We start from the raw sequence: 27,941 nt of genomic DNA on the forward strand, positions 1-27,941 counted from the left end.
GATCTCTGACCTCTCTACCACTTTGTACTGATCACTGACCACTCTGCCACTTTATAATGATCACTGACCACTCTGCCTCTTTATACTGATCACTGACCACTCAGCCTCTTTTTACTGATCACTGACTACTCTTCCACTTTATACTGATCACTGACCACTCTGCCACTTTGTACTGATCACTGAACAGCCTACCACTTTTTTGTGCTCACTGACCACTCTGTGTACTTTGTACTGATCCCTGACCACTCTGCCACTTTGTACTGATCACTGATCACTCTGCCACTTTGTACTGATCACTGACCAATCTGCCACTTTGTACTGATCACTGACCACTCTGCCACTTTGTACTGATCACTGACTACTCTGCCACTTTGTACTGATCACTGACCACTCTACCACTTTGTACTGATCACTGACTACTCTGCCACTTTATACTGATCACTGACCACTCTGCCACTTTATACTGATCACTGACCATTCTGCCACTTTGTACCGATCACTGACCACTCTGCCACTTTGTACTGATCACTGACCACTCTGCCACTTTGTACTGATCACTGACCACTCTGCCACTTTGTACTGATCACTGAACACCCTACCACTTTATACTGCTCACTGACCACTCTGCCACTTTGTACTGATCACTGACCACTCTGCCACTTTGTACTGATCACTGACCACTCTGCCACTTTGTACTGATCACTGAACACCCTACCACTTTTTTGTGCTCACTGACCACTCTGCACTTTGTACTGATCCCTGACCACTCTGCCACTTTGTACTGATCACTGACCAATCTGCCACTTTGTACTGATCACTGACCACTCTGCACTTTGTACTGATCACTGAACACTCTGCCATTTGTACTGATCATTGAACACTCTGCCACTCTGTACTGATCACTGACCACTCTGACACTTTGTACTCATCTTTGACCACTCTACCACTTTGTACTGATCACTCTGCCACTTTATACTGATCACTGACCACTTTGTACTGATCACTGAACACCCTACCACTTTATACTGCCCATTGACCACTCTGCCACTTTGTACTGATCACTAACCAATCTGCCACTTTGTTCTGATCACTGACCACTCTTCCAGTTTGTACTGATCACTGACCACTCTAACACTTTGTACTGATCACTGATCACTCTGCCACTTTATACTGATCACTGACCACTCTGCCACTTTGTACTGATCACTGACCAATCTGCCACTTTGTACTGATCACTGACCACTCTGCACTTTGTACTGATCACTGAACACTCTGCCACTTTGTACTGATCACTGAACACTCTGCCACTCTGTACTGATCACTGACCACTCTGCCACTTTGTACTGATCACTGACCAATCTGCCACTTTCTACTGATCACTGACCACTCTGCCACTTTGTACTGATCACTGCACACCTTACCACTTTTTAGTGCTCACTGACCACTCTGCCACTTTGTACTGATCACTGACCAATCTGCCACTTTGTACTGATCACTAATCACTCTGCACTTTGTACTGATCACTGAACATTCTGCCACTTTGTACTGATCACTGACCACTCTGCCACTTTGTACTGATCACTGACCACTCTGCCACTTTGTACTGATCACTGACCACTCTACCACTTTGTACTGATCACTGTCCACTCTACCACTTTGTACTGATCACTGAACACCCTACCACTTTATACTGCTCACTGACCACTCTGCCACTTTGTACTGATCACTAACCAATCTGCCACTTTGTACTGATCACTGACCACTCTACCACTTTCTACTGATCACTAACTAATCTGCCACTTTGTACTGATCACTGACCACTCTGCAGTTTGTATTGATCACTGACCACTCTTCCACTTTGTAATGATCACTGACCACTCTGCCACTTTGTACTGATCATTGACCACTCTGCCACTTTATACTGACCACTCTGCCACTTTGTACTGATCACTTAACACCCTACCACTTTTTAGTGCTCACTGATCACTCTGTCACTTTGTACTGATCACTGACCACTCTGCCGCTTTGTACTGATCACTGACCACTCTGCACTTTGTACTGATCACTGAACACTCTGCCACTTTGTACTGATCACTAAACACTCTTCCACTTTGTACTGATCACTTACCACTCTGCCACTTTGTACTGATCTCTGATCTCTCTACCACTTTTTACTGATCAATGACCACTCTGCCACTTTATACTGATCACTGACCACTTTGTACTGATCACTGAACACCCTACCACTTTATACTGCCCACTGACCACTCTGCCACTTTGTGCTGATCACTAACCAATCTTCCACTTTGTACTGATCACTGACCATTCTGCAGTTTGTACTGATCACTGACCACTCTGCTACTTTGTACTGATCACTGACCACTCTGCCACTTTCTACTGATCACTAACCAATCTGCCACTTTGTACTGATCACTGACCACTCTGCAGTTTGTACTGATCACTGACCACTCTTCCACTTTGTACTGATCACTGACCACTCTGCCTCTTTGTACTGATCACTGACCACTCTGAAACTTTATACTGACCACTCTGCCACGTTGTACTGATCACTTAACACCCTACCACTTTTTAGTGCTCACTGACCACTCTGCCACTTTGTCCTGATCACTGACCAATCTGCCACTTTGTACTGATCACTGACCACTCTGCACTTTGTACTGATCACTGAACACTCTGCCACTTTATACTGATCACTGAACACTCTTCCACTTTGTACTGATCACTGAACACTCTTCCACTTCGTACTGATCACTGACCACTCTGCCAGGTTGTACTGATCTCTGACCACTCTACCATTTTTTACTGATTACTGACCACTCTGCCACTTTATACTGATCACTGACCACTTTGTACTGATCACTGACCACTCTTCCACTTTATACTGATCACTGACCACTCTGCCACTTTATACTGATCACTGACCACTTTATACTGATCACTGACCACTCTTCCACTTTATACTGATCACTGACCACTTTGCCACTTTATACTGATCACTGACCACGCTGCCACTTTGAACTGATCACTGACCACTCTGCACTTTGTACTGATCACTGAACACTCTGCCACTTTGTACTGATCACTGACCACTCTGCCACTTTACACTGATCACTGACCACTTTATACTGATCACTGACCACTCTTCCACTTTATACTGATCACTGACCACTTTGCCACTTTGTACTGATCACTGACCAATCTGCCACTTTGTACTGATCACTGACCACTCTGCACTTTGTACTGATCACTGAACACTCTGCCACTTTGTACTGATCACTAACCAATCTGCCACGTTGTACTGATCACTGACCACTCTGCAGTTTCCACTGATCACTGACCACTCTACTACTTTGTACTGATCACTGACCACTCTGCCACTATCTACTGGTCACTAAGCAATCTGCCACTTTGTACTGATCACTGACCACTCTGCAGTTTGCACTGATCACTGACCACTCTTCCACTTTGTACTGATCACTGACCACTCTGCCACTTTGTACTGATCACTGACCACTCTGCCACTTTATACTGATCACTGACCACTCTGCCACTTTGTACTGATCACTTAACACCCTATCACTTTTTAGTGCTCACTGACCACTCTGCCACTTTGTACTGATCACTGACCAATCTGCCACTTTGTACTGATCACTGACCACTCTGCACTTTGTACTGATCACTGAACACTCTTACACTTTGTACTGATCATTGACCACTCTGCCAATTTGTACTGATCTCTGACCTCTCTACCACTTTGTACTGATCACTGACCACTCTGCCACTTTATAATGATCACTGACCACTCTGCCTCTTTATACTGATCACTGACCACTCAGCCTCTTTTTACTGATCACTGACTACTCTTCCACTTTATACTGATCACTGACCACTCTGCCACTTTGTACTGATCACTGAACACCCTACCACTTTTTTGTGCTCACTGACCACTCTGTGTACTTTGTACTGATCCCTGACCACTCTGCCACTTTGTACTGATCACTGATCACTCTGCCACTTTGTACTGATCACTGACCAATCTGCCACTTTGTACTGAACACTGACCACTCTGCCACTTTGTACTGATCACTGAGTACTCTGCCACTTTGTACTGATCACTGACCACTCTACCACTTTGTACTGATCACTGACTACTCTGCCACTTTATACTGATCACTGACCACTCTGCCACTTTATACTGATCACTGACCATTCTGCCACTTTGTACCGATCACTGAACACCCTACCACTTTATACTGCTCACTGACCACTCTGCCACTTTGTACTGATCACTGACCACTCTGCCACTTTGTACTGATCACTGACCACTCTGCCACTTTGTACTGATCACTGAACACCCTACCACTTTTTTGTGCTCACTGACCACTCTGCACTTTGTACTGATCCCTGACCACTCTGCCACTTTGTACTGATCACTGACCAATCTGCCACTTTGTACTGATCACTGACCACTCTGCACTTTGTACTGATCACTGAACACTCTGCCACTTTGTACTGATCACTAACCAATCTGCCACGTTGTACTGATCACTGACCACTCTGCAGTTTCCACTGATCACTGACCACTCTACTACTTTGTACTGATCACTGACCACTCTGCCACTATCTACTGGTCACTAAGCAATCTGCCACTTTGTACTGATCACTGACCACTCTGCAGTTTGCACTGATCACTGACCACTCTTCCACTTTGTACTGATCACTGACCACTCTTCCACTTTGTACTGATCACTGACCACTCTGCCACTTTGTACTGATCACTGACCACTCTGCCACTTTATACTGATCACTGACCACTCTGCCACTTTGTACTGATCACTTAACACCCTATCACTTTTTAGTGCTCACTGACCACTCTGCCACTTTGTACTGATCACTGACCAATCTGCCACTTTGTACTGATCACTGACCACTCTGCACTTTGTACTGATCACTGAACACTCTTACACTTTGTACTGATCATTGACCACTCTGCCAATTTGTACTGATCTCTGACCTCTCTACCACTTTGTACTGATCACTGACCACTCTGCCACTTTATAATGATCACTGACCACTCTGCCTCTTTATACTGATCACTGACCACTCAGCCTCTTTTTACTGATCACTGACTACTCTTCCACTTTATACTGATCACTGACCACTCTGCCACTTTGTACTGATCACTGAACACCCTACCACTTTTTTGTGCTCACTGACCACTCTGTGTACTTTGTACTGATCCCTGACCACTCTGCCACTTTGTACTGATCACTGATCACTCTGCCACTTTGTACTGATCACTGACCAATCTGCCACTTTGTACTGAACACTGACCACTCTGCCACTTTGTACTGATCACTGAGTACTCTGCCACTTTGTACTGATCACTGACCACTCTACCACTTTGTACTGATCACTGACTACTCTGCCACTTTATACTGATCACTGACCACTCTGCCACTTTATACTGATCACTGACCATTCTGCCACTTTGTACCGATCACTGAACACCCTACCACTTTATACTGCTCACTGACCACTCTGCCACTTTGTACTGATCACTGACCACTCTGCCACTTTGTACTGATCACTGACCACTCTGCCACTTTGTACTGATCACTGAACACCCTACCACTTTTTTGTGCTCACTGACCACTCTGCACTTTGTACTGATCCCTGACCACTCTGCCACTTTGTACTGATCACTGACCAATCTGCCACTTTGTACTGATCACTGACCACTCTGCACTTTGTACTGATCACTGAACACTCTGCCACTTTGTACTGATCACTGAACACTCTGCCACTTTGTACTGATCACGGACCACTCTGCCACTTTCTACTGATCACTGACCACTGTGCACTTTGTACTGATCACTGAACACTCTGCCACTTTGTACTGATCACTGAACAATCTTCCACTTTGTACTGATCACTGAGCACTCTGCCACTTTGTACTGATCACTGAACACTCTTCCACTTTGTACTGATCACTGACCACTCTGCCACTTTGTACTGATCACTGAACACTCTACCACTTTGTACTGATCACTGTCCACTCTACCACTTTGTACTGAGCACTGAACACCCTACCACTTTATACTGCTCACAGACCACTCTGCCACTTTGTACTGATCACTAACCAATCTGCCACTTTGTAATGATCACTGACCACTCTGCAGTTTGTACTGATCACTGACCACTCTGCCACTTTGTACTGATCACTGACCACTCTGCCACTTTGTACTGATCACTGACCACTCTACCACTTTGTTCTGATCACTGACACTCTACCACTTTGTACTGATCACTGAACACCCTACCACTTTATACTGCTCACTGACCACTCTGCCACTTTGTACTGATCACTAATCAATCTGCCACTTTGTACTGATCACTGACCACTCTGCAGTTTGTACTGATCACTGACCACTCTGCCACTTTGTACTGATCACTGACCACTCTGCCACTTTGTACTGATCACTGACCACTCTAACACTTTGTACTGATCACTGACCACTCTACCACTTTGTACTGATCACTGACTACTCTGCCACTTTATACTGATCACTGACCACTCTGCCACTTTATACTGATCACTGACCATTCTGCCACTTTGTACCGATCACTGAACACCCTACCACTTTATACTGCTCACTGACCACTCTGCCACTTTGTACTGATCACTGACCACTCTGCCACTTTGTACTGATCACTGACCACTCTGCCACTTTGTACTGATCACTGAACACCCTACCACTTTTTTGTGCTCACTGACCACTCTGCACTTTGTACTGATCCCTGACCACTCTGCCACTTTGTACTGATCACTGACCAATCTGCCACTTTGTACTGATCACTGACCACTCTGCACTTTGTACTGATCACTGAACACTCTGCCACTTTGTACTGATCACTGAACACTCTGCCACTTTGTACTGATCACGGACCACTCTGCCACTTTGTACTGATCACGGACCACTGTGCACTTTGTACTGATCACTGAACACTCTGCCACTTTGTACTGATCACTGAACAATCTTCCACTTTGTACTGATCACTGAGCACTCTGCCACTTTGTACTGATCACTGAACACTCTTCCACTTTGTACTGATCACTGACCACTCTGCCACTTTGTACTGATCACTGACCACTCTACCACTTTGTACTGATCACTGTCCACTCTACCACTTTGTACTGAGCACTGAACACCCTACCACTTTATACTGCTCACAGACCACTCTGCCCCTTTGTACTGATCACTAACCAATCTGCCACTTTGTAATGATCACTGACCACTCTGCAGTTTGTACTGATCACTGACCACTCTGCCACTTTGTACTGATCACTGACCACTCTGCCACTTTGTACTGATCACTGACCACTCTACCACTTTGTTCTGATCACTGACACTCTACCACTTTGTACTGATCACTGAACACCCTACCACTTTATACTGCTCACTGACCACTCTGCCACTTTGTACTGATCACTAATCAATCTGCCACTTTGTACTGATCACTGACCACTCTGCAGTTTGTACTGATCACTGACCACTCTGCCACTTTGTACTGATCACTGACCACTCTAACACTTTGTACTGATCACTGACCACTCTACCACTTTGTACTGATCACTGACTACTCTGCCACTTTATACTGATCACTGACCACTCTGCCACTTTATACTGATCACTGACCATTCTGCCACTTTGTACCGATCACTGAACACCCTACCACTTTATACTGCTCACTGACCACTCTGCCACTTTGTACTGATCACTGACCACTCTGCCACTTTGTACTGATCACTGACCACTCTGCCACTTTGTACTGATCACTGAACACCCTACCACTTTTTTGTGCTCACTGACCACTCTGCACTTTGTACTGATCCCTGACCACTCTGCCACTTTGTACTGATCACTGACCAATCTGCCACTTTGTACTGATCACTGACCACTCTGCACTTTGTACTGATCACTGAACACTCTGCCACTTTGTACTGATCACTGAACACTCTGCCACTGTGTACTGATCACGGACCACTCTGCCACTTTCTACTGATCACTGACCACTGTGCACTTTGTACTGATCACTGAACACTCTGCCACTTTGTACTGATCACTGAACAATCTTCCACTTTGTACTGATCACTGAGCACTCTGCCACTTTGTACTGATCACTGAACACTCTTCCACTTTGTACTGATCACTGACCACTCTGCCACTTTGTACTGATCACTGACCACTCTACCACTTTGTACTGATCACTGTCCACTCTACCACTTTGTACTGAGCACTGAACACCCTACCACTTTATACTGCTCACAGACCACTCTGCCACTTTGTACTGATCACTAACCAATCTGCCACTTTGTAATGATCACTGACCACTCTGCCACATTGTACTGATCACTGACCAATCTCCCACTTTGTACTGATCACTGACCACTCTGCACTTTGTACTGATCACTGAACATTCTGCCACTTTGTACTGATCACTAACCAATCTGCCACTTTGTACTAATCACTGACCACTCTGCAGTTTGTACTGATCACTAACCAATCTGCCACTTTGTACTGATCACTGACCACTCTGCAGTTTGTACTGATCACTGACCACTCTTCCACTTTGTACTGATCACTGACCACTCTGCCACTTTGTACTGATCACTGACCACTCTGCCACTTTATACTTACCACTCTGCCACTTTATACTGATCACTTAACACCCTACCACTTTTTAGTGCTCATTGACCACTCTGCCACTTTGTACTGATCTCTGACCACTCTGCACTTTGTACTGATCACTGACCACTCTGCACTTTGTACTGATCACTAGACATGTGCACACTGAAATATTTCGTTTCGGAATTTCGTTTTCGTCTGAAAAATAAATTTATTTAGTTACTCCCGAAATTCGTTTTTATTTATTTTGTTTTTCGTTAAAAATTGCATTAGTCCGAAAATCCAAATTAAGGTCGAATCTGTCATTGAAGGCTTATGGTGTCTGTCGAATGTTCAAAGAAGATTCGACGGAGCAGCTAAACTGTATAACGCCGTATAGTTTACCTGCTCCGTCGAATCTTCTTAGAACTTTCAACAGACACCATAAGCCAAAGTACATGTGTACTTAGTTCTAGCTATTTTACTGCTCCTCCTCTTTGGTTACAATCAGCCAATAACATTCATCATCATCATTATTTTTATTTATCTTTTCTCCCCTACGTCAAATCTTTTCTCTCCTACGTCGAATCTTTCCTCCCCTACGTCGAATCTTTCCTCCCCTACGTCAAATCTTTCCTCCCCTACGTCAAATCTTTCCTCCCCTACGTCGAATCTTTTCTCTCTATGTTGAATCTTTTCTCTCTATGTAGAATAATCTTGGACTAATAGAGCTAAGGTTAGGCAAATTCGACCACAGGTTTGATGGACACAGATTGTTATTGTCATCATCATGTCGAATCTCCTATCTATATCGAACTGTTGTAGCAATGAAAACGAAAATAAAGCATTTGTTTATGTCGGATCTTTCGTTTTTCGGACTCTGCACTTTCGTTATCGTTTGTTAAAACGATAACGAAAATACCTGAAATTCGGACGAAAACGAATGCACATGTCTACTGATCACTGAACACTCTGCCACTTTGTACTGATCACTGAACACTCTTAGACTTTGTACTGATCACTAACCACTTTGCCACTTTGTACTGATCTCTGACCACTCTACCACTTTATACTGATCACTGACCACTTTGTACTGATCACTGAACACCCTACCACTTTATACTGCCCACTGACCACTCTGCCACTTTGTACTGATCACTGACCACTCTGCAGTTTGTACTGATCACTGACCACTCTGCCACTTTGTACTGATCACTGACTACTCTGCCACTTTGTACTGATCACTGACCACTCATCCACTTTATACTGATCACTGACCACTCTGCCACTTCGTACTGATCACTGAACACCCTACCACTTTTTAGTGCTCACTGACCATTCTGCCACTTTGTACTTATCACTGACCAATCTGCCACTTTGTACTGATCACTGACTGCTCTGCACTTTGTACTGATCACTGAACATTCTGCCACTTTATACTGATCACTGAACATTCTGCCACTTTGTACTGATCACTGACCACTCTGCCACTTTCTACTGATCACTGACCACTCTTCTACTTTTTACTGATCACTGACCACTCTGCCACTTTATACTGATCACTGACCACTCTGCCACTTTGTACTGATCATTAACCAATCTGCCACTTTGTACTGATCACTGACCACTCTGCCACTTTGTACTGATCACTAACCAATCTGCCACTTTGTACTGATCACTGACCACTCTGCAGTTTCTACTGATCACTTACCACTCTGCTACTTTCTACTGATCACTGACCACTCTGCCACTTTCTACTGATCACTAACCAATCTGCCACTTTGTACTGATCACTGACCACTCTGCAGTTTGTACTGATCACTGACCACTCTTCCACTTTGTACTGATCATTGACCACTCTGCCACTTTGTACTGATCACTGACCACTCTGCCACTTTGTACTGATCACTGACTACTCTGCCACTTTATACTGATCACTGACCACTCTGCCACTTTGTACTGATCACTTAATACCCTACCACTTTTTAGTGCTCACTGACCACTCTGCCACTTTGTACTGATCACTGACCAATCTGCACTTTGTACTGATCACTGACCACTCTGCCACTTTATACTGATCACTGAACACTCTGCCACTTTGTACTGATCACTGAACACTCTTCCACTTTGTACTGATCACAGACCACTCTGCCACTTTGTACTGAACTGTGACCACTCTACCACTTTGTACTGATCACTGACCACTCTGCCACTTTATACTGATCACTAACCAATCTGCCACTTTGTACTGATGACTGACCACTCTGCAGTTTCCACTGATCACTGACCACTCTACTACTTTGTACTGATCACTGACCACTCTGCCACTTTCTACTGGTCACTAAGCAATCTGCCACTTTGTACTGATCACTGACCACTCTGCAGTTTGTACTGATCACTGACCACTCTTCCACTTTGTACTGATCACTGGCCACTCTGCCACTTTGTACTGATCACTGACCACTCTGCCACTTTATACTGATCACTGACCACTCTGCCACTTTGTACTGATCACTTAACACCCTATCACTTTTTAGTGCTCACTGACCACTCTGCCACTTTGTACTGATTACTGACCAATCTGCCACTTTATACTGATCACTGAACACTTTGACACTTTGTACTGATCACTGAACACTCTTACACTTTGTACTGATCACTGACCACTCTGCCACTTTGTACTGATCTCTGACCAATCTACCACTTTGTACTGATCACTGACCACTCTGCCACTTTATAATGATCACTGACCACTCTGCCTCTTTATACTGATCACTCAGCCTCTTTGTACTGATCACTGACTACTCTTCCACTTTATACTGATCACTGACCACTCTGCCACTTTGTACTGATCACTAAACACCCTACCACTTTTTTGTGCTCACTGACCACTCTGCACTTTGTACTGATCCCTGACCACTCTGCCACTTTGTACTGATCACTGATCACTCTGCCACTTTGTACTGATCACTGACCACTCTGCCACTTTGTACTGATCATTGACCACTCTGCCACTTTGTACTGATCACTGACTACTCTGCCACTTTGTACTGATCACTGACCACTCTACCACTTTGTACTGATCACTGAACACCCTACCACTTTTTAGTGCTCACTGACCACTCTGCCACTTTGTACTGATCACTGACCACTCTGCCACTTTTTACTGATTACTGAACACCCTACCACTTTATAATGCTCACTGACCACTCTGCCACTTTGTACTGATCATTAACCAATCTGCCACTTTGTACTGATCACTGACCACTCTGCCACTTTGTACTGATCACTAACCACTCTGCTACTTTGTACTGATCACTGACCACTCTGCCACTTTCTACTGATCACTAACCAATCTGCCAATTTGTACTGATCACTGACCACTCTGCAGTTTGTACTGATCACTGACCACTCTTCCACTTTGTACTGATCATTGACCACTCTGCCACTTTGTACTGATCACTGACCATTCTGCCACTTTGTACTGATCACTGACCATTCTGCCACTTTATACTGATCACTGACAACTCTGCCACTTTGTACTGATCACTTAACACCCTACCACTTTTTAGTGCTCACTGACCACTCTGCCACTTTGTACTGATCACTGACCAATCTGCCACTTTGTACTGATCACTGACCACTCTGCACTTTGTACTGATCACTGACCACTCTGCCACTTTATACTGATCACTGAACACTCTGCCACTTTGTACTGATCACTGAACACTCTTCCACTTTGTACTGATCACTGACCACTCTGCCACTTTGTACTGATCTCTGACCACTCTACCACTTTGTACTGATCACTGACCACTCTGCCACTTTATACTGATCACTAACCAATCTGCCACTTTGTACTGATGACTGACCACTCTGCAGTTTCCACTGATCACTGACCACTCTACTACTTTGTACTGATCACTGACCACTCTGCCACTTTCTACTGGTCACTAAGCAATCTGCCACTTTGTACTGATCACTGACCACTCTGCAGTTTGTACTGATCACTGACCACTCTTCCACTTTGTACTGATCACTGACCACTCTGCCACTTTGTACTGATCACTGACCACTCTGCCACTTTATACTGATCACTTAACACCCTATCACTTTTTAGTGCTCACTGACCACTCTGCCACTTTGTACTGATCTCTGACAACTCTACCACTTTGTACTGATCACTGACCACTCTGCCACTTTATAATGATCACTGACCACTCTGCCTCTTTATACTGATCACTGATCACTCTGCCACTTTGTACTGATCACTGACCACTTTTCCACTTTATACTGATCACTGACCACTCTGCCACCTTGTACTGATCACTGAACACCCTACAACTTTTTAGTGCTCACCGACCACTCTGCCACTTTGTACTGATCACTGACCAATCTGACACTTTGTACTGATCACTGACCACTCTGCATTTTGTACTGATCACTGAACACTCTGCCACTTTGTACTGATCACTGAACACTCTGCCACTTTGTACTGATCACTGACCACTCTGTCACTTTCTACTGATCACTGACCACTGTGCACTTTGTACTGTTCATTGAACACTCTGCCACTTTGTACTGATCACTGAACACTCTTCCACTTTGTACTGATCACTGACCACTCTGCCACTTTGTACTGATCACTGACCACTCTACCACTTTGTACTGATCACTGTCCACTCTACCACTTTGTACTGATCACTGAACACCCTACCACTTTATACTGCTCACTGACCACTCTGCCACTTTGTACTGATCACTGACCACTCTGCAGTTTGTGCTGATCACTGACCACTCTGCCACTTTGTACTGATCACTGACCACTCTGCACTTTGTACTGATCACTGAACACTCTGCCACTTTCTACTGATCACTGACCACTGTGCACTTTGTACTGATCACTGAACACTCTGCCACTTTGTACTGATCACTGACCACTCTGCCACTTTCTACTGATCACTGACCTCTGTGCACTTTGTACTGATCACTGAACACTCTGCCACTTTGTACTGATCACTGAACACTCTTCCACTTTGTACTGATCACTGACCACTCTGCCACTTTGTACTGATCACTGACCACTCTACCACTTTGTACTGATCACTGACCACTCTACCACTTTGTACTGATCACTGAACACCCTACCACTTTATACTGCTCACTGACCACTCTGCCACTTTCTACTGATCACTGACCACTGTGCACTTTGTACTGATCATTGAACACTCTGCCACTTTGTACTGATCACTGAACACTCTTCCACTTTGTACTGATCACTGACCACTCTGCCACTTTGTACTGATCACTGACCACTCTACCACTTTGTACTGATCACTGTCCACTCTACCACTTTGTACTGATCACTGAACACCCTACCACTTTATACTGCTCACTGACCACTCTGCCACTTTGTACTGATCACTGACCACTCTGCAGTTTGTGCTGATCACTGACCACTCTGCCACTTTGTACTGATCACTGACCACTCTGCACTTTGTACTGATCACTGAACACTCTGCCACTTTCTACTGATCACTGACCACTGTGCACTTTGTACTGATCACTGAACACTCTGCCACTTTGTACTGATCACTGACCACTCTGCCACTTTCTACTGATCACTGACCTCTGTGCACTTTGTACTGATCACTGAACACTCTGCCACTTTGTACTGATCACTGAACACTCTTCCACTTTGTACTGATCACTGACCACTCTGCCACTTTGTACTGATCACTGACCACTCTACCACTTTGTACTGATCACTGACCACTCTACCACTTTGTACTGATCACTGAACACCCTACCACTTTATACTGCTCACTGACCACTCTGCCACTTAGTACTGATCACTAACCAATCTGCCACTTTGTACTGATCACTTACCACTTTGCAGTTTGTACTGATCACTGACCACTCTGCCACTTTGTACTGATCACTGACCACTCTGCCACTTTGTACTGATCACTGACCACTCTTCCACTTTATACTGATCACTGACCACTCTGCCACTTTGTACTGATCACTGACCAATCTGCCACTTTGTACTGATCACTGACCACTCTGCACTTTGTACTGATCACTGAACATTCTGCCACTTTGTACTGATCACCGAACACTCTGCCACTTTGTACTGATCGCTGACCACTCTGCCATTTTCTACTGATCACTGACCACTTTTCCACTTTTTACTGCTCACTGAACACTCTGTCACTTTGTACTGCTCACTGAACAATCTGCCACTTTATACTGCTCACTGACAACTCAGTGTTGCCAGGGGGTCATTTTTTGGGCACAGTGCACTTTTAGTTAGGTTGAAAAAAAAGACACAAGTCCATCTAGTTCAACCAATAAAATATTTAGAACAACTCATGGAGAAAATTATGAAAGAAGCTGCTTAAGAATAAGAAATCTTTATCAAATTGTCACACATTTGCCTAGTTGATTCTGTTTAGCATTGTCTGGCTGTGCAAAAGAATTGATAAATATCTCCATTGTTTCTGTTAGGAGCAGTGTCAGCCCATCCATTAGGGGCACACAAATGCCGCCCCCCCTATTCATGCGTCTGGCCCGCTGATCTACATACAGGGCGCTGGACCATGATTCCAATGGGGGGGTTTGAAGCACGTGATTAGAGCCAGAGGGTGGGCCAGAGGCACTGTGCCCTGAGTCCACCCAGTTGTGTGACAATAGTGAATGAATATTCGCTATTATCACACTGATTCTTCTCACAGCCAATCAGGAAGCGGGTCATGAGATCCATTTCCTGATTGGCCGAAAGGAGAAGCCATCCTATTGGCCTTTGAGGAGGAGATGCGTCCCCAGACCCGGCGAGAATGAGGGGGGTAGCTGCCACTGCTGCCTGCTGCCTGCCAGCACAGGGTAATCGAATTGGTAAGGGGGGAATGGTGCAGGCTGGAGCGAGAGGCGGGGTATGTCTGGTCTGCCTGCCGCCCCACCCCCCCTCCTGACCGGTGATGCACTAGCCGCCACAGGTTAGGAGTGTTGTAGGTAGATGGGTTATAATGGTGATGAATCTCAAAACAGTATTGGATCTGACCCTCTGATCTGATCCAGTGTCCCCCATCCTGACCCTGTGTCCACCTATTACTCTTCTTATCTGGTGCTGTGATACCACATCCTAAGCCAGTGTTTCTCAACTCCATTCCTCAAGGAACCCCAATAGGTCATGTTTTCAGGATCTCCCTCAGAAGAAATGACTGTGGTAATTACTGAGGCAGTGAAACTGATCAAATCATCTCTGCAAAATAAAGGAAAGCCTGAAAACATGACCTGTTGGGACGCCTTGAGGACTGGAGTTGAGAAACGCTATCCTAAGCTAATAGTATGTTAAACCCCAGAGCTTTTCAACCCACCAGACCTGTGGTCAGAGACCATTGCGACAGCTACAGGAAAGATACTTTCCTAATGTTTAGCTCAGAAGGCAGGCTGGGCAGAGGGGCAGGGAGTGACAATAGTCAATGGGAGTGCACAGAATGTATAGCATCTCCCACTGTAACTGTCCAAAAAAAGTGCTTTATGGCATCCAGCCTATAAGAATATGGTTTTCCAGACATAAATTCACCTTAAGTTTATGTTATATAGAAAACCCACCACCCCCTCATGAGATAATATTTTATTTATTTATAGGGAATTGTTCAGATTCTGACTGCCACCCAAACGCCACGTGTTCAGAGTTTGGAGGATACGGGGAGTGCACATGTAAAGAGGGATTTTCTGGAGACGGAATAACTTGCAATGATATAGATGAATGTCAGGACCATTACACCCATAATTGTATTGGTGGTTCCTGTGTGAACACTATCGGATCTTACACCTGCAATTGTTTCCCTGGATTTAAATATATATCAGAATTTGGCTGTGCAGACATTGATGAGTGTGCGGACAGCTTTCTTAATGACTGTGACCCATTAGCTATATGTAAAAATAATATTGGATCTTACACCTGTACTTGTTCCTATGGATATTACGGAGATGGAAGACACTGTGAGGTCAATGAATGCCAACAAGGAACACCGTGTGGCTCTAATGAAGACTGCTTGAAGTACATTGGATCTTATTCCTGTTATGACCCTTGCTCCAACCACACCGTACTTAATGATCCCTGGCGCAGTACTTCTAATACAGCTGATTCTAGTGATCGGTATGACTGGTATCATTCTGACTATAAACTATCCGGCTGGTATCGGTTTAAAGGAGAATATGACCAGCAAATCCCTGAGCACTGTGTAGCAGAAAACAGCTGTGGCACTGTTCTCTCCATCTGGATGAACGGCTCCCACCCTACAGTCAGGGACGGCATTGTTAATCGGACAGCTTGTTCCAACTGGTATGCCGAATGCTGTACAATAACTAATAATATTTCTGTAAAAATGTGCCCAGAAGGATTTTATGTGTATAAGCTACAGGGTACACCAACCCGGCACTCTGCCTATTGTACAGGTAAGTACTGACACATGAAAGTAATTCAGAATGTTGTTTTCATTTAAAAAATATTATAGATTCATAAATGGTTAAACGTTCTACATGTTCCTTCTCTTCCAAAATCAAATCATAGCTGCTCAGGATTAGACTGCGTTCCCAATGAGGAATGTGGAATTGTGGATGGAGTTCGTGGCTGTTACTGTAGAGATTCATCATATACTACGGATGGGATGCAATTGCTAAATGTAGCGAGTAGGTTTTAAAACAAATGGTGTTTTCTGTTGAAAGGGACTTTTTTTCTAATGCCCCGTACACACCAGCGGATTTTCCATCGGAAAAAACTTGGATGGTTTTTCCGACGGAATTCCGCTCAAGCTTGCCTTGCATACACATGGTCACTAGGAATGAGCTTCGAGTTTGAGTCGAACTCATGTTCGACTCGAACATCGGCTGTTCACCAGTTCACCGAACAGCAAACAATTTGGGGTGTTAGCGGCAAATTCGAAAGCCGCTGAACACCCTTTAAAAGTCTATGGGAGAAATCAAAAGTGCTAATTTTAAAGGCTTATATGTATGGTATTGACATAAAAAGGGTTTGGGGACCCGGGCCCTGCCCCAGGGGACATGTATCAATGCAAAAAAAAGTTTTAAAAACGGCTGTTTTTTCGGGAGCAGTGATTTTAATAATGCTTAAAGTCAAACAATAAAAGTATAATATTCCTTTAAATTTCGTACCTGGGGGGTATCTATAGTATGCCTGTAAAGGGGCGCATGTTTCCCATGTTTAGAACAGTCTGACAGCAAAATTAAATTTCAAAGGAAAAAAAGTCATTTAAAACTACTCGTGGCTATTAATGAATAGCCGGTCTGACAATACACATAAAAGTTAATTGATAAAAACTGCATGGGATTTCCCCACAGTCGAACCCCAAACCAAAATTTAAAAAAAAACTGGCGTGGGGGACCCCCTAAATTCCATACCAGGCCCTTCAGGTATGGATATTAAGGGGAACCCCGCGCCAAAATGTAAAAAAAAAATGACGTAGGGGTCCCCCTCAAAATTCATACCAGACCCTTCAGGTCTGGTATGGATTTTAAGGGGAACCCCGCAAGCATGCAACCTGGCAGGCCGCAGGAAAAGAGGGGGGACAATAGAGCGCCCCCCTCCCCTCCTGAACCGGACCAGGCCACATGCCCTCAACATTGGGAGGGTGCTTTGGGGTCCCCCCCAAAGCACCTTGTCCCCATGTTGATGAGGACAAGGGCCTCATCCCCACAACCCTTGGCCGGTGGTTGTGGGGATCTGCGGGCAGGGGGGCTTATCGGAATCTGGAAGCCCCCTTTATCAAGGGGACCCCCAGATCCCGCCCCCCCCGTGTGAAATGGTAAGGGGATACAAAAGTTCCCCCTACCATTTCACAAAAAAACTGTCAAAAATGTTAAAAATGACAAGAGACAGTTTTTGACAATTCCTTTATTTAAATGCTTCTTATTTCCATCTTCTTTCTTCTATCTTCTATCTTCCTTCGGTTTCTTCTTCCATCTTCTTCTTCTTCTGGTTCTTCCTCCGGTGTTCTCGTCCGGCATCTTCCTCCGCGGCATCTTCTTCTATTCTTTGTTCTTGGGCCACTCTGCATCCATGGGAGGCTCCCGCTGTGTGATGCTTCTCGTCTTCTGACACTTCTTAAATAACGGAGGGCGGGCGTCAGAAGGGGTGACTCTTAATGGCACCCCCATGCACTTAAAGGTAATTTCCCACACACGTGGCACAGACATGTTTGTTCTGCGCAGAGCTCTCTTTTATCAGCATGGGGATGAACATGCATTGCGTGCATCTCTGTGCCAACGCCCCATTCATTTCTATTAGAACACGCACCTGTATGTCATATTAGAATACAGTGGCTGTGTCCATGCAGCTTCATGTCCCAGTAGAAATGATTGGGTTGCTGGCATGGGGATGTGCGCAACACCTATGTACCCTGTGCTGATAAAAGACAGCCCTGCATGGGAGACACATGTTTGCACCTCTTGTGAATGCACACTTACTAAAAATAGAATCTGAAAGAACAGTTGTCTCCACAGCTATATCAGTGATATGAAGCCTGAAAGTGTGTTGCCTGTTCGCTGATAAGTAAGTGTCAGCCTCAGCAGCACAGAGACAGAGGAGAGAGCACCACTCAGCTTGGCAGTAGGGCTGAAGAGGAGAGGGTCAGAGGGAAATGACACAGGAGGAGAGGTCACAGACAAGGAATTGGCACTGAGATCATCCAGAGCAGGGAGAGGAAAAAAAAAACAGGAGGCTAAGGGGTGGGGCTGGTGATGTCACACAGACATCAGGACACTCTGAAAGAGAAAATAGGAGTGATAGAAATAAATAGAGAGGGGAGGGAGAAGGCAAGCAGAGGAGCAGGAAAGTTTTGTGCATCTAGAATCACTCAAGAAAGCACTGATAGCCGATGCCTTCCCAACCTCATGTGCCCCGCCTGTTCCACTCTACTCTTGCTGAGGATGAGGAACTAGTACAGTGCATGGTGCAGGCACCGGGCATTCAACAGCATACTCTGTGCTTGGCATGATTGTACCTGGCAAACTGCGCCCTCTTCCCACATTACCCTCCTGTCCGCCCGCTCCGCTCCCCAGCAGGACGACATGCAAGGATGACACTGCACTAGAGGGAGGGAGTTGTTGTCAATATTGATGTGCCCACCCCCCAACACAGACGGCAGTTTAGTGATCCTAGATTCCTTTCGCTGCACTCCCCAGGACAAAGCGATAGTCCACCCCTGTTGCCACGGCCTCCCCTCCCAGAGTACCACCTGGGACCAATGGACCCACCGGGACCCATAATAGGGCCAGCCCTGACACAGAAGAATCTCCCCTTTAGTATTGCTTAGATAAGATGAAAGTTCCTTCTCCTGCTTTTTAAAGTTCCCATGTAATACTATTTGAACTCCATGGACAAGCTATACCAAACACGTAAACTCATAAATGCTCTATAGAAGTACCTGTTACTACATGGGGAAGGGACGCTGGGGTTTTTTTTATGCAGTGACTTGTTATTTGCATTTGGTGATATTTTAAATACAATAGGAAACTTTTTTTGGCCAACCCTCCCCTTTTTAAAGGTTATAAGGACCTTTTGGTTACAACAGTTTTATATTGGGCGAGTGGCTTAAACCCAGCCTGGGCCTTTAGAAAACGAACCCAATGCGACAGGATAGGTCACACTCGTACCATGTATTCAGATCCACAAAGGATTACCCAAAAAAATATATAGCAAAGACATAGCGTAATACTGATACCATAAAAAACTCAAAGAAAGAAAATAGTGCAACACTCAGAAAAAATAAAATCATATATATTCATAAAAACATCCAGTGTCATAAACAACATAGGATAGTGTGTTTTCCTTAAATGGAAAAAATTATATGAGAGCCTTACAAAGAATCTGCTTACCAGATATTAAAGGGAAGTGAGCGTATAACTATCACCCAGATAAAAGACATGGAAGGAAATCCCACTAGGTGCAGCAAGCCACATATAAAACCTGCTTACCAGATGCCAAACTAGTGTAAGCAGACTCCACACAGCTGAAGACTTAACACCATAAGGGGTGACATAGGGTATGAAATTCCAGCGAACCTTTTGAAAATCCTGCTTACCAGATGTCAAATATAGGTGAGCAGATTAACATAAGCACAAACCGAACTTCCTGACAGGAACAGCGTGGATACGTCCTGGCAATCTGTACAGACCGAGATTGCCAGGACGTATCCACGCTGTTCCTGTCAGGAAGTTCGGTCTGTGCTTATGTTAATCTGCTCACCTATATTTCACATGTGGTAAGCAGGATTTTCAAAAGGTTCGCTGGAATTTCATACCCTATGTCACCCCTTATGGTGGTGACATATGTCACCCCATATGGTGGTGTAAGGAAAACACACTATCCTATGTTGTTTATGACACTGGATGTTTTTATGAATATATATGATTTTATTTTTTCTGAGTGTTGCACTATTTTCTTTCTTTGAGTTTTTTATGGTATCAGTATTACGCTATGTCTTTGCTATATATTTTTTTGGGTAATCCTTTGTGGATCTGAATACACGGTACGAGTGTGACCTATCCTGTCGCATTGGGATCGTTTTCTAAAGGCCCAGGCTGGGTTTAAGCCACTCGCCCAATTTTGGCTTACTTCTGGTAAGCATTTCACCACATAGATGTGTTTCATGTGAATCATCACCCTACAACATATGAACTATTGAAGAATTTCACGTCACTCACTTATGGTTGTTGGACCCTTTTTTTTGTATGGGACTATACACTTTCATGCCTGTTTATAATACCTTGTAGCGTGTTTTTTTTGTTTTTATTTTTGTATTGGTGTGCCTCACTTATAACCGCAGCTTTTACTTTATTCTATTTTTCCAAGCGCAGTTTTTTATTTTTTCTATTTTTCTATTGGGTTTTACAATCTGCCCCATCTGAGCTCAGACTCTGATCTGCTCCATGTGGGTGTTAATCCCAGATTAAAGATTTGCTCTGCAGGGCTAATCAATTTTCTCCATGAGCAATGAAAGGGACAAAGAGTTAACACTCCAGGAAGAAGTGCTGACTTACCAAGTAAATTCTTATTTAGTTCTTTATTATTACATTAACTTCATAACCCAGTCTTACTTTCTGTTCTTTTTCTAGAAACCAGCAACTCTCCAAGCCCTGGTAAGTGATCTCAGATTGTAATCGTCTTTCTGTGTTCTATTTCTGTACATAGTCCTACATATTCATATATAGTTAGATTGAAAATGTTGTAAAACTTTGCTTGTATACCTTATATGGTGGGACTGGCTTATTTAATCTGTGTTATACCAGCTAACATATTTGTTGTATCATATGCAATACTTTTTGTAGTACATAACTATTGTATGCATTTTTTTTTATGGGTATTTATGTAGACAATTGCAATCACCTTCACTATCAAGAAATGTTTTGCTGTCGGTACCACCTACTGTAAGACATCTGAATGATTGTTTTATATAGCTTTTCTAGTTCTACTTACCTGATATATACAAATTTGATACATTTTTTATATATTGAAAGATTGTGTTGATTGACTCTCGATAACATGAGAAATTGGAAAAGGCCAGCGCTCAATGGGTTAAAAGTGAAACGATAATACCAAGTCAATAGAATCCCAAAATATAAAAATGACATTTATTGGTGATGCAATGAAAGTTTCTGAGGAAGTTCCAATCAAATTTGGAAAATTTTTGGGTTAAACTTTTTCACTTATAACCCATTGAGCGCTGATCTTTTCTAATTTCTCTGCAAGTTACATCTCCAAGATGTGTTCTGGTTAGCAGCACTGGGCTCAGTCACTTACTGTACCCATGGCCTAATTCAGGTCAATTGTTTTGTTCCATGGTTTAGCGCTTTAGGATTTTTTTTTGTGTTTTTTGTCTTAATAACATGACCTAATGTCATTGTTTGTTTTTAGGTATTGTTAATATTGTGGCAGGTTAAGCATTTTTTCTAGGGTATCAGCCAAAGAAAGATCTTTTTTGATGCTTTCAAATGTTTTATATATATATATATATATATATATACTGTGTGTATACAATATATATACCGTATTTATCGGCGTATAACACGCACCGGCGTATAACACGCACCCCAATTTAGGAGGGAATTTTAAGGAAAAAAAACTTTTAGGAGGGAAGTTGAAGGGACAAAAACTTACATTTAAATGCCCATCATTGCAGCCTTCTCAGTGCAGCCTTGCCCCAGTGCAGCCATGTCAGTGCAGCCATGTCAGTGCAGCCTTGTCAGTGCAGCCTTCCCCAGTGCAGCCATGTCAGTGCAGCCATGTCAGTGCAGCCTTCTCAGTGCAGCCTTGTCAGTGCAGCCTTGCCCCAGTGCAGCCATGTCAGTGCAGCCTTGTCAGTGCAGCCTTCTCAGTGCAGCCTTGTCAGTGCAGCCTTGTCAGTGCAGCCTTCCCCAGTGCAGTCTTCCCTAGTGCAGCCTTGCCCCAGTGCAGCCTTCCCTAGTGCAGCCTTGCCCCAGTGCAGCCTTCCCCAGTGCAGCCTTCAATCCCCTGTCCCTGCTTCCTGGGCTTCAAAATCTCCGACCGCGATTTGAAAATGGCGCCGCCGGCGCCGAAATACACAGAGCCGGTCCTCGGCTCTTTCCGGCGGCTCTCGTTCACTTTCGGCTCCACTCGTAGTCCCGAGCGGAGCTATCCGAGTAGGTTCGGATAGGTCCACTCGGGACTACGAGTGGAGCCGAAAGTAAACGAGAGCCGCCGGAAAGAGCCGAGGACCGGCTCTGCGTATTTCGGCGCCGGCGGCGCCATTTTCAAATCGCGGTCGGCGATTTTGAAATTTTGACAGCTCGGGATCGTAGGGGATCGGCGTATAACACGCACCTGCGACTTTCCCCTGATTTTAAGGGGAAAAAAGTGCGTGTTATACGCCGATAAATACGGTATATTGAAAAATTACAACTAGTTCAACCAAAGGATTTTTTTCTCGATAATGAAAACACTAAAAGTAAAATAAGAGAGATGACAAATATTACAAAATGTTTGTACTTTATAAGCTATATGAGGCTAATCCGCATAAGGATAGAATTAGATAACATATCTTTAATTATAATTTAAATGAAGGTAAATCTGTGTGGTAACAGTGAAAAGGGCAAATCAAATTCTAACACTGCCAAAGCGACTGCAGTAAACTTTAAAGAAAAAGTAAACCATGGGAAAAAACGACGACTGTTATAGCTTCTACTGTAAGCGTTATAGTTTACCCCAAACCCCTCTCACTACTGATGGACATGGTTTGCATGTAGAATAAAGGAAAATATAAACTAAGAAACATGAAATTATTTTCTTTGCATATAGTATTTTTTTTATTAAATAATCCTTTTTTTCATAAATAGTAATAAAAACCTGATGTGGTAGATAATTCCTTGCCACTAAAAATGAAGAAAAAAATAAAGTTTTGCCTTTATAAAAACATGAAATGTTTATTTTCTAATAGGAGTTGTGGTGGATGCTATAAAAACACAATGTATGAAATATATAAACAAGATTTATGTGTTTTTTAATATCATGATATAATTGTGGCTTGCTGTTACTTGCATTAAATCCAGGCAAAAGTTATATACAGCCAGTAACATAGTCTGCCATTCTAAGTAGTTCCCGAACCAATGCGAGTTGTGGTAAGTAGTTTACTGACATTGATTTTTGTTACATAACACTATATTACTGGTTGTAAATAATTGTTTACTGCATTTATTTTTAATATATTCATATATAATCTCTACTAAATGGTATGCTTATTGTAGATTCCACCATGATAAGCTCCTGAGGAGGCAGCGTTATCATCTGCGAAACGCGTCAAGTGACTGCCACCTCTGAACTTCTGCAGGTTGCCAATAAGGGACTATATACATTGTCCACTACCAAAATTACTATCCCTTAGCAAGCATGTGGATAGTGTTGAGTTGTAAAATAAGTGATATGGAACATGTATAATTACACTTTTTTTATATTGCTGTATTTTTAACGATATTGTAATAAAAACTTGTATTATTTTTATAGGAAACATATCTGCAAGTTTCTAAGGGCGGTGCCTTAAAAATCTATGATTCATACTTTTACCAATATACTGTAGAGTATATGTACTCAGTATGGTGTATTTTTCTAGGGAGGGGGTTACCTTTAAGCAAACAATATAGTTTAGATTGTTGCCCCTTTGACATTTAGGAATATTAACCACTTCAGCCCCAGAAGAATTTACCCCCTTCCTGACCAGAGCACTTTTTGCAATTCGGCACTGCGTCACTTTAACTGACAATTGAGCGGTTGTACGATGTTGCACCCAAACAAAATTGATGTCCTTTTTTTCCCACAAATAGAGCTTTCTTTTGGGGGTATTTGATCACCTCTGCGGTTTTTATTTTTTGCACTATAAACAAAAAAAGACAATTTTGAAAAAAAAGCAATATTTTTAACTTTTTGCTATAATAAATATCCCCAAAAAATATATAAAAAAAAATGTCTTTCTTTCTCAGTTTAGGCCGATAGGTATTCTTCTACACATTTTTGGTAAAAAAAAAAAAGTTGTAACAAGTGTATATTGATTGGTTTGCGCAAAAGTTATAGTGTCTACAAAATAGGGTATTGTTTTATGGCATTTTTATAATTTTTTCTTTATTAGTAATAGCGGCAATCAGCGATTTTTATCATGACTGCGACATTATGGCGGACACATCGGACACTATTGACACTATTTTGGGACTATTGTCCTTTATACAGCGATCAGTGCTATAAAAATGCACCGATTACTGTGCAAATGACACTGGCAGGGAAGGGGTTAACACGAGGGGGCAATCAAGGGGTTAAGTGTGTCCTAAGGAGTGATTCTAACTGTGGGGGGATGGGCTTCAAGTCACATGACAGCGATCACTGCTCCCAATGACAGGGAGCAGTAGATCTCTGTCATGTTGCTAGGCAGAACAGGGAAATGCCTTGTTTACATCGGCATCTCCCTGTTCTGCCTCTCCGTGAGACGATCACGGGCATCCAGCGGACATACAGTCCATGTGATACTGTCGGTGGCGTGCGCACCCACACGGCGGCAAATTCGAAGCAACGTACAGGTATGTTGCTTTGCGCAGCCGTGCCATTCTTCCGATGTATATCAGCATGAGCCGGTCGGCAAGTGGTTAAGATAATAATATAATAATTTTGCTTTTTTCCTCAGGTACTAAAGGCTACCATTGTAAGCAGAGAGGTAAGTCACCACGTGAGGAATCTGTGATAGAAGTACTCTGTCTGCCAAAGAGGTCTACATATTGATTTGATTGGCCTCCATAAATCCAATAGAGCTATAGACTACCTAGGGTAGAAATTATCCATCTTAGGTCTTCAGAAGACATGTGGTCTCAAGAGATCCTATCAATGGGGTTGATTTTCTAAAGGAGGAGACATTACAAAGTTAAGCCGGGTACACACTACAGTTTTTTTTCATGCAACCCCGAGGGTTGCACAAAAAAAACCTGTCAGCTCTGGTTCGGAGACACTGGACTAACCATGTGAGGTTAGTCCAGTGATCTCCCCCGCTGAGCTGTTGTTGTGTTCTGACAAGGGGACAACCCCCCCACAAGTACGCTTCGATCAGCGCTTTCTGCAATTGGCTGGGAGTGCTGATCAGGAGCCAGTCGGCTGCAGACCGACATACACTTTGAGGACTTGTGTACATAATGTTTGCCCTTTGAAGAGTGCTCTGTGGTGAATCACTCTTAAGCCCCATACACACTATGATATTTTCTGCTGAGTTTTTCCTTCAGATTTACCAAAACCATGTAGTGCAAGGGCCTGCCTGATTGCATATACATTGAAACTCCTAAGGATTGACCTCTTATTATATGGTTTTGGTAAATCTTAAGGAAAAACTCAGCAGAAAATCTGATGTGTATGGGGCTTTAGGAGGGTGTTTAACAGATGTTGAGGAGGTGACATATCACCACCTAACCTATTTTACTTTTTTCCTATTTTTTTCTTGTGGTGGTAGTGGTGGTGGGACCCAACCTGTTTTAACCCATAAGACCCATACCATAGTGCCACAACCACATGCATTGCACACAGTTGTGGGGGTGTTGTAGTGCTGCCATATTCAGTTGAAGAGAATAAAACATGCACCAATGGAAGGAGCACAAGACCAAAGTGTCCAAACTAATTTATTCACTTATACTAAAAACAGTCAATGTGTTTAGGGGGTCAGAAAAAAGTCCTCCTTCATCAAGGCTGTTTTAGGATACCCTGATAAGGGGGAGTTTTTCTGAACCCTGAAACACAATGGCTGTTTTTTGTATAAACTATGGTGCATTTCCACTGGAGGGTAGTCCTGTCTTTTATGAGCAGCCAAAACTGAGCCAATGAGCTCTCCAAATGTTTTTATTCTCTGACTACTTTATATGAACTCACATCAAAGTCCCAGCATTTCTTGGAGGCCTTTTTTTCTCCATTCAGTTGAACAGTTCACATTTAGCAGTAGGTAGATAAAGGGGAGATCGTTTCTGTGGCACCACAATGCTTTGCAACACAACATAAAAATGTGGGTCAACTGTGAGTTTTTAATCACTCTCTATCCACAAGTGTAAACTGAGGCTAAATGTTGCGTATACAGTTACATAGTTTGACAGACCCTGCCAGGACAGAGGTTTTTGGAGAGCCTCTTGCCTACTGACTATGGGCTCTGACTTTTAAGAGAACACTACTCTTTGGGAGGCGTGTGCCTGGGGGACCCTTGAAGTGGTCTTGCTTTGGATTCAAGTCTATGTCTCCTCAAAACACACAGTCTCTGGGAACTGAAATTTGGGGTCTCTAGGCCCAGACCAGCGTTGACTACTTCAGACTTTGAGGATCAGAGCAGATGTTATAATCAACTCAAACCAACCTGGTGCTGGGGGTCTACTGATTTAAACTGTTTAAGGTGTTACTTGTCTTTCTCTCATGTTTTACTGCATATACAGACTGATTTTACTGTTGTGGGTTTTTAGTAACACTTTAAGTGTCAGCACTTTACATTTTTTTGGGGGGTTGGAGTGGGTACCTGGTTTCGACAGGTACCTGCTCCCACTTCTGGCTAGGTCACCATGGCAATCCATGGGGAAGTTTGCCCCCCTGCTCCCACAGCCTTCTGGGACTACTCACAGGTCCCACAAAGCTGCAGGACCATTCACAAAACAAAGCATAGCTCACGCATGCACAGTGGGGAGCTGGTTGAGAAGCCTCAAGGTGTT

At 43.6% G+C, this 27,941-nt stretch overlaps 2 protein-coding genes across 2 annotated transcripts in view; both read left to right on the forward strand.

Moving 5' to 3' along the window:
- LOC141147913 (uncharacterized) overlaps nucleotides 1-22,658 on the forward strand; it is a 123,410-nt gene extending 100,752 nt beyond the window's left edge. The window contains exons 11-14 of the mRNA XM_073635071.1: nucleotides 16,344-17,156; nucleotides 17,259-17,390; nucleotides 21,834-21,857; nucleotides 22,633-22,658. Of these exons, the coding sequence (XP_073491172.1) occupies nucleotides 16,344-17,156; nucleotides 17,259-17,390; nucleotides 21,834-21,857; nucleotides 22,633-22,658 (995 nt within the window). The remainder of the gene's footprint in view (nucleotides 1-16,343; nucleotides 17,157-17,258; nucleotides 17,391-21,833; nucleotides 21,858-22,632) is intronic.
- Nucleotides 22,659-23,887: 1,229 nt separating this feature from the next.
- The window catches only part of LOC141147914 (uncharacterized), a 37,481-nt gene continuing 33,427 nt past the window's right edge, over nucleotides 23,888-27,941 (forward strand). Inside the window, exons 1-2 of the mRNA XM_073635072.1 lie at nucleotides 23,888-23,921; nucleotides 25,901-25,930. Of these exons, the coding sequence (XP_073491173.1) occupies nucleotides 23,888-23,921; nucleotides 25,901-25,930 (64 nt within the window). The remainder of the gene's footprint in view (nucleotides 23,922-25,900; nucleotides 25,931-27,941) is intronic.

This window comes from Aquarana catesbeiana, linkage group LG06 (assembly GCF_042186555.1).
Source record: "Aquarana catesbeiana isolate 2022-GZ linkage group LG06, ASM4218655v1, whole genome shotgun sequence".
Lineage (NCBI taxonomy): Eukaryota > Metazoa > Chordata > Amphibia > Anura > Ranidae > Aquarana > Aquarana catesbeiana.